General features: G+C 36.3%; 1 protein-coding gene across 1 annotated transcript; it reads left to right on the top strand.

The window, feature by feature from the left end:
- The first annotated feature begins 1252 nt into the window (after positions 1–1252).
- On the top strand, positions 1253–8422 carry LOC121414421 (hyaluronidase-like). The gene is made up of 3 exons (XM_041607593.1): positions 1253–1817; positions 5270–5857; positions 6327–8422. The coding sequence occupies exons 1-3, from the start codon at positions 1362–1364 to the stop codon at positions 6675–6677; spliced, it is 1395 nt and encodes a 464-aa protein (XP_041463527.1). The 5' UTR covers positions 1253–1361; the 3' UTR covers positions 6678–8422.
- The last annotated feature ends 730 nt before the right edge of the window (positions 8423–9152 follow it).

Genomic DNA, 9152 nt, shown 5'->3' on the forward strand with positions numbered 1-9152 from the left:
GAGATTTCCGCCCCTACTTACTTGCTTACCTATATGTGTATGTATATGTATATATATATATATGTATATATGTACATATATATGCATATATATATATATATACATATATATGCAAATCTATATATATATATATGTACAAATCTATATATATATGTGTGTGAGTTCGTTTGTTTTGTGTGATCGAGCGTCTTTGAAAAGTTGATTCATGAATTTGCCCCCGCCCCCAATCTGAAAAAAAAAACGATCGACGCCCCTGTGTATATATAGTGAGAAGAAAAATGTGTCTCAATTAATATACAAAAGTATTGGCCTCATCGCAATAAAAGGGTTAGTAAACGAGATATTGAAATCGCACATAACATGCATATTTGTGTTACTTTTTGCTTGTTTCTTTCTTTAATAAGTTTTTCAATCTCTCCCTATATATATCTTAGAAAAATTATATGTTTGAATTGATTGACTAGGGTATTGGGGACAGATTTCCGCCCATCCACATTTGCTATATTGTACTGCCTTAAATTACTTCGTTGCATGGTCCGCAACTGTGTTATGCGACCGCTATAAGCCAGTTCGTAGTTCCTTTCTGCGCATGATCAAAAGATTCTACGCATGATCAGAAGGTCATTTGTACTAAAGTGACATGGTGCTTTAAAATCTAATGAGATAAGCACCAACTTTGATGTCTTGATTATTCATATGTTCTTTTGAATTGTCGTTTTCATTTACATCCACAAAAATCAACAATGTTTCCACGAACGACTGGTATTTCACAGTTTGTCAAGTACATTGTGCAACATGCTAAGATATGCATTCAAAGTAGGAATGCAATAAATACCTTCATTAAGTGTTCATTGGTGCGCTATTCTAGTCACCTGGTCTATTCAATTTCTTCATCCTGCTATGTAAGGCAAGCTTACGTAATATCTTGCTTTGAAATCTGCCTATCATGATGAAAGAAATGAAAGGTCATTTGACCAAAATTGCCCATGAAGTAACTACGAACTGGTCTATTTGATTTTGCCGCACTCGCCAGGCATGTGCTCCTGCCCTCCTTGTTTGTACTCACTGATGAGCTTCGCCCTACAGTGGTCTGGCGAAATCATAAAAAAATCCTGATGCGACCGGGAAACTTTTGGCTCTTGTCCCCCCCCCCCCATCCCCGACCCCTGATACGCCCGTGTACAGTACGTACGCTCCACTGCATTCAGCTCGCTGGTTACGATTATGGGCGTGTACGTTGTTTCGCTTCGCTTCACCAATCATCACCTGAGGTATAAATAGGGCGTGGTCACCAGGGCGCATGGAGTTTGTTGACGAACTTGACGTATCGGTAGTATTGATCATCTCTGGCTAGTTTCATCATGAATTTGATACATTTCCAAGATTATTATATTTTTATCCTGACTTTATTGTGTTGTTGGTCTTTACAGACTGCTTATTCCAAATTCGATCGCGATTGGTTGAAAAACCTTCACTCAACGTCGCAGGATGCAGGAAAAAACGTAACCACCATTCATCAACCCCGAGCGGCGATCAATACTGGTCATGCGCCGAAACATCCCGGTGGTAAAGTCATAAATAGCGACAACATTTTCCGGGCGATTTGGAATCTGGCCAACAATTGCGGAGAACGTTTCGGTATAGAATTGCCATTGTCGGATTACGGGATTGAATTTAACAGTAATCACAGATGTACTGGTGGAAATGTGATCAATTTGTTCCATAAAAATCAGATGGGACTGTTTCCACGTTATGTATATGAACCTGGGCCTGGCAATAAAACACAACTAATTCCAGTGAATGGAGGATTACCACAGGTCAGTGACAGTGTTGATTGTTGTACTCCCGTCTCCTGGGGTTGTTTGTACTTTTTTTACTTTTAAAGTTATGGAATTATGGAAATTAATTAATTAGACTAAAGCTCTCGGAATTTCCCCAATGTTTTTTTTCATATGTATAAGCTAGTTATATTAATTGTATATTAGTACTTCTACATTGAAGTATAATGGTTAATACCCCCTTTCCACGTGCCACTATCGGCTCGCTATGGCCAGGGGAATTGCCCAAGAGCCAAAAATTACTGCTCATATCATGGCGTGAACTCGACCAAAAGCTTCATAGTCTCTGTATGTGTTCCACTGAACTGTGTTGGCTCTACTCAGCTCACCAATACATGATAAAATGTTAGAAATTGCAAAATAAGTCGATCCCTAGACAGGAATAACCGTCGTTTCTGGGGATTTATTCAACAATTTCTGACAGTTTACTATCATCCCCATAGTAGAGCCAACGTAGTTCAGCGGAACAACCAAAATACAGAGACTGAAGCTTTTGGTCCAGTCGATCCCCAAATATGATTTGATTCCTGTCTAGACATGAACATGATGAACAGGCAGTAGTGTAATAAAGCAAAAAAATTAGGTTGGCAGGTATAGGTTTGACATATCGGGAAAATGTATTGAAAAAAAAGTTGCGAGCGAGCAAAAACTTTCCACGAAAATCCAATTTTGTGACAGATTTTTACTTAAAATTGAGAAAATGATATATTTCACCCTTCTCTTTTTTTTCAGGGGGGGGGGGGTGGACTTGTACGTGACAGTACGTCACTGAACAGGATTTTTCATGATTGTGTGTGAGTGAGCAATGGAGCGAAGCTCTATATGCACAGTAGGGTGATTGAAAAAAAAGAGATGGCACACATGGCAAAAAGCTGCTTAACATAAGTTCCGTGCGAGCGAGATGAGCGAGAAATAAATCATCCTTTTTTCAGAATCTATTTTTGATAACGTTTTAAAGAGCACTACTCTCAAAGAGAATCAGGCAGAAATAAAAAAAAGTCGGTGGATTCCATTCATGCCTCAGATCCAACTGGCAAACATTCAATTGGAAAAGGAGAAAATCAACCTTGAAAAGGAAAGAATTAAAAAAAACCTTAAAGGAAATAATCAACAAAAACCTTGAAAAGGAAAGAATCAGAGAAAACATTGAAATGGAGAGAATAAGATTAGAGTACCACTACAGTTAAAGTTGACAAAATGGAGTAAGCTCATGCAAACACTAATAGCTTTACTATTTTTGGAATATTTTATAATATATGCTACGGATATTCAATTCAATTCATCTTTATTTCACAAGCCGATTAAGAAGGCTCTTTTTAAAAACAACATACAACAGTTCAAAGATAAAAATGTAACATTGCAAAGTAGCTCATCGCAAGATATATAAATGTTCCATAAGGCATTGTGGTAAAATACAATACATGTTAACTAATTATTACGGTGAAAACGAAAAAATAAAAGGACGTGTTCAGAAAATAAAGGCTTGCGAGGCACACCTAAAAAGGCCTAGAGGTCTGCAGGCAAGGTAGCCTGAATAGGAAAAATTAGCTATAAATAAAAGAAGAGAACACAGAGTTGGAGCAGGAAGCTTACAAAAAAAATAAAGGGGGGGGGGTACAAGACAAGAGAAGAGACAAGAGAAGGGGGTAGATGTGGAAGGAAATAAAATCATATTCTTTTAAAACTGTATTTTACTATTTTTCTATGATCTTTCCTCAACTTATTTATTGCAACTTTGTATGGGGAAATTGTGCAAAGTGTCTTTTAAATTGAATTTTTGTTCTTCAAAAGCGTGCAATACGGATCATTACAACTCTAAGCCCTACATGTACACTCACTCAAATCCTTTGTTTAAAGAAAAGAAATTATTGAGTATGAATCCATCATGACAGAATGCTATACGTTCAAGTAAAAAGTCATTAGTTCAGGGGGGTGTTTCATCAATATTTTCGTCCGACAAGTTGTCAGATCTGACAACTTTCCTGGATTCTGATTGGTTGAGAAGCACTGTTACTAACTGTCGGATAAAACAGGACTTGTCGGATAAAACATCCGACAAGTCCATTCATGAAACGCTCCCCAGGTCCCACATACTGTGACAAAGTCATATATGGGGAAAGATCATTTTCACATACAGCTGCTATTTTATGGAATAATCTGCCAGAATATCTTAGAAATATGCACCATACGAAAAGTTTAGAAATATCTTAAAAACACATTTATTCACCATTTTGTAAACAATTAATGTAAGAACCCGGTGCTCTCCTCTTCATCTCCACTCCTTTTGTAAAAAGCGCTTAGAGACATGCAACTTTGCTCATGTATTTTGCGCTATACAAAAACGTTTCATTATTATTTTTATCATATTTACAAATTTTCTACATCATGTACATGTATTTCCATAACTCCTTGCCAAATAATTTAGATAATTGTTTTAAGAATATGATATACGACAGAATAACTTGTTCATGTATGTACCAAATTACAATTTTTCCTGATCAGCCGTTAAATATTCACGACCGAGTATGTGGAATAGCCTTCCGAGTAGTCTGAAATCTTGCCAAAGTGTATTGACTCTGAAAGGAACATTCAGAAATTTTCTTCTGAACTATCAATTTTCCCCTTTGCCTTATCCGTACTCCAACCCTTGGGTTTTCATTTGGTATATCTTTTCTGTTAAAGGGGTTGACCTTTGAAATGTCTTGAGGCCTATTGTTAATCCCACCACTTTCTGTTCTTTACTGTATGTACCCATTTTGTATTTGTGTTTGAATGTATTTTTGAATTTTTTTAATGTGTTTTTATGCTATTTTACCTGTAATTTTATCAGATTGTGGAAAATAAATTTAACAATAAGGTAAAAGATTGCAGTTGCAGCATTGAATAATTATTCCATAATTTTCATGAGAAAGCTGACAAAATTCGAGGTTAATTTTCATCCTATTAATCACAGATATACACGTCGAACTGGTATCCATAAATTTATCTTTATGGACATCAATTATGATCACTATTAACACAAAAAGCAGGTGGGATAGTGTATTAAAATTGCTTGGAAAAATACCCAACATTTCATGAAATTCTTTGTATATTCTGCTTATTTTTGAGCAATTTCTTTTCTTCTAGCCATTTGGCATATATTTTTTTTATGTAGGCCTATATATACACTTGTGTGGTAATGTTATTTGATATTACATGTATGTTCAAACTCGAACTCATGTTGATCGTCTTTACAACTGGCATTTATCTTTAAGTGTCAAATACCGGATAAGTGATAACCACAAATAAAAGAAGACAGGTGAAATGTTGTTGGCCTAATCTAAATGTTTTCTTTTTAATACTGATACAATGTATGTCTTTTAATTGTGAACATCCTAAATCCATATGATATGTATGTCTTTTTAAACATTTTTCTGCATGTATCTTCCCAGCTAGCAAACATAACCCAACATCTCGAGAAGGCTACAAAGGACATTATGAGGACCATTCGAGATCCAAAGTTTAATGGTGTTGCCGTCATTGACTGGGAAGCTTGGCGTCCCCAATGGAAAGAGAACTTTGACATGATGCGCATCTATCAGGAAAAGTCGATCGCGCATGTGAAAGAGCTGCATCCTGAATGGGACACTGCCATGGTTGAGTCCGTTGCTATGCTAGAGTGGGAAGAAGGTGCCAAGCTTTTCATGGAAAGCACTCTGGAGTTGGCAAAGACACTGCGACCAAACACCACCTGGGGTTTCTATATATACCCGCTCTGTCTACTCGATGGAGATACAGCCAATATGAGTTGCACAGCTGAATCAATGACGTATAACAACAACATCATGTGGCTTTTCAACGAGAGAACAGCACTTTATCCATCAATTTATCTCAGACCTTTCCATTTCTATCAGAAGTTGTATGTTAGAAGTAAGTTGCAGGAGGCTTTGAGGGTCAGGCAGAGGTCCGACGATCCTCAAGGAGTTATCATGAGCTACACAAGATTCAACTACTCTGACACAGGTCTCTTCTATAGTCTGGTAAGAACAGTTGATTTATTTAAAAAAAAAATGAAATTTATATTTCACAATTATAGTGTTAACATTTAAAGAGTCATTTATGTCACTTGCAAGCAGACTAGTGATATTTTAATGAACTCATTTCAATGATTTTAAATGCATATATATCACTTTATTCAAGCAGTAGGATTCAGGTATTAAAAAATAATATAATAATGTAATTGACACAATAATGATGATGATGAATGACAGTTATAATAATAATAGAGAATATAATTTAAATGGTAATTGTAAGTTGAGTTGTGAACAAGGAAAAGAAGAATGAGAAAAAGAATAGAAATATCAATACCTGTAGTACTGGTATGTACAATAAAGTAATATGTTTTGGGATTTACATGTAATCATGGTAATATTAACCCCCAAATTAGCTGGTATATGAATTCATGAGTTGAATTGACAAATCATAATATCACCCACAATTTACTTTCAGGAAGATTTGAACAACACCATCCTGCAGTCCGCCGAGTTCGGCACTAATGGCATCATATTCTGGGGTGAAACTCTGGATGTCTCGACTGTAGAGGAGTGTTCACAGCTGCGGAGCTACATCATCAATGCCTTGGGTCCTACGGTGATGATGTCACGGAAGGGGGCGGAGTCTTGCAGCAAGAGGATATGCAGTGGAAACGGAAGATGTGTCGGGGACATACTAACATGTAGGAGTGCTGGTAGACCAAGGGACCCGATGAAAGCGGGTGTAGATCAAGATCATGGAGAGAATACCTGCTCTTGTAGGTGTTTCAGGGGTTGGAAAGGTTATACTTGCAGTGTACGTATGTAAAAACTATTTGACGTGATAGGCAGGTATCTATTTCCTTCAGCAAGTAATTCATTGACACTGTGTTGCACTCAAACCTGGTACTGTAGGTCTTTCATAAAGCTGTTCCTAAATTACGAGCGTCTTCACAAACGACTGGTGATCCATTCTGAGGCGCTAAATTATAATCAATGAAAATGTGGTGGATATCATTTACCAGAAGAAAGGATCTCCTGTCGTTCGTAAAGGCACTTGTATAGTTGCTCTGACTTATGAACAGCTTTATGAAATACCCACGTGGTGTTGAGATTGGATTCAATTCCCTTAAGCTCATGCAGCTAGTTACAGCAGGGATAATCTCTGCTGATTTGCCGCTCCATGGCCCCTCTCATTCCCGGCGTTTATTTACTCCGCTCTTGCCCACCTGTTACCAAGATCCCAACTCCTGCTTCCCCAGAAATATCTCCAGACTCCTCAGTGAGGGAAGGAATATTGCAGGATCACATTTAAGATAACGATGATGTACAGGATGTGTCCATAAGTGTAATGAGGTCAAACAACCAAGACCCACACCTTTAAACGCACACTTTTCTTATTGATTTATAATGTTTGTAAGTGCGGTGATATAGCTTCACTATGGAGATGTACTGAATGCTGGTTATTATTCAAAAGACTTATACGAACCTGTGTTGTTTTTCATATGAGGAATTATCTGTACATTTATTCCTATTGCCGAGCACAGAAATTTAGGGAAAAGGGGCAATATAATGATTATCAAGCTTTGGTCAAATGCTTAAAACTTGGTCAATTTTGAATGAGCCAATTCTTCATGAATTTCTCAAATTTTATTGGTGTATAGATAAGCTTACAACTGATTGTTGAATTACTGAAGGAAATGAATACAGGTACATAAAAGGGTGTAATGTATAAGAATTATTATTGATTGTGAAGCTTAAAACAAAGTAATGCGAAACAACAGTATTTTCATGAAGTGGAGACTTAGGTTATTTACTATGCACAGCACAAAGTATATATTACTATATATTTTATGCACAAAGAATATATTTATACTTACTATGCACAAAGAAAATATTTATAGATACATTTATACATGTATCAAAGGGTACTTTTAAAAATGTGTATCGTATTCTAATATATCACAGCATACATTACTAGGACAGTATTTGAACTGATGATTCAAAGCACTGTTTGGAGACATTGAAATTTGTGAGATATTTCTTATTTTTTGAGCAAGCGCCATGAGCACCTAGCTGAGGCGGAAACTGGAGTTGTACTAGAACCCATGCATCATCACATATCTTGTCTTTTGAAGTGAAAGGTGAACTGCAGGTTATACAGTATTTATACATTAATAACACTATTAGATAATTGCTATATATTTATATTTGTTTACAGTAAACAGTGGTGCACAATTTTAGAGAAGCTTGGTAAACATTGAAACTTCTACCATGGTATCATATTGCAAAGTTACAAATTGTGGTAGTGTAAAACATTCTACTTTCTTGTGATAAGATTTTAATGGCATTTTATGTGTAAACATGTTAATAATTCATTTGGGGTAATAATTCCCCACTACCTGTGATCTATTGAAAACAGAAAAAAGAATGATTTCGGAAGAACACAGAAGTTAGTACGATTTCAATGTCAAAACATATTTAAAGATACAGCAAACACATTCAGTAAATTCCAATAAATTGAAAGATTTTCTTGTGCCAGTTGTACATGTATGTACAACTATGCATATGAGACATTTGATTAAGTCATAATTTGCAGTTTGTTTGATTTTTCTTTTTTTTATCCATATCAAATTTTATTTGAGGGTGTGCTTTCTGTTTAATTTTTTACCACAATGCTAAAAAAGCAACTGAAGTATAACGTGTGCAATAATCTGTTAAATGCAATTTTGTACTTTGAAGTGATAGGATTTGTGTGCTTATTATTAATTTAGTCTTTCAATATTTTTAGCACTTGCACAGGATTTTTCAAGTGATATGTGTGAGACTTTAATGCCACATATTCATCAATTTCTCATTATTATTAAGTTTGGCGTTTAGGGCATGATCTATCCAAAGATTGAGGTTAGTATGGGGGGAAGTTGGTTTGTATGAGTATTTAGGGGTAGATGATCTTTTCAATACACATAAGGTGGTTTCAAACCGCCTCGATCACAAGAATTCCCGTTAAAGTACGAGAACTTTTTTAGGCTGAAAAATACAAATTATTCCTGCATTCACACCGCCCTGAAACATACCTTAAATTTCGGGATAAGTTCCTGAAGTTACGAGCATGCGCAGTATGGTCTGATAAACAGGCAAGGTGCGAGATTCGAAATTTCTAGCCCAGCAGCCACCCATGCACGGCGCCGCACCCAAAGACACGCTTGGCTAAAAGTTTCCGTAATTTTTGCTTTCACATCGCCAAAATACCTGCGACCTTGGAAAAATCCCCGCGAAAGTTCTCGTAATTTCGCCAAGTACC

The sequence above is a fragment of the Lytechinus variegatus genome, chromosome 4, assembly GCF_018143015.1.
Source record: "Lytechinus variegatus isolate NC3 chromosome 4, Lvar_3.0, whole genome shotgun sequence".
Classification (NCBI taxonomy): domain Eukaryota; kingdom Metazoa; phylum Echinodermata; class Echinoidea; order Temnopleuroida; family Toxopneustidae; genus Lytechinus; species Lytechinus variegatus.

Excerpts from the sequence above, each read along its gene's own strand:
- LOC121414421 (XM_041607593.1), top strand. The coding sequence starts at position 1,362 with ATGAATTTGATACATTTCCAAGATTATTATATTTTTATCCTGACTTTA. Across the intron at positions 1,818-5,269 it reads TGAATGGAGGATTACCACAG|CTAGCAAACATAACCCAACA; the intron begins GTCAGTGACAGT and ends GTATCTTCCCAG. Across the intron at positions 5,858-6,326 it reads CAGGTCTCTTCTATAGTCTG|GAAGATTTGAACAACACCAT; the intron begins GTAAGAACAGTT and ends ATTTACTTTCAG.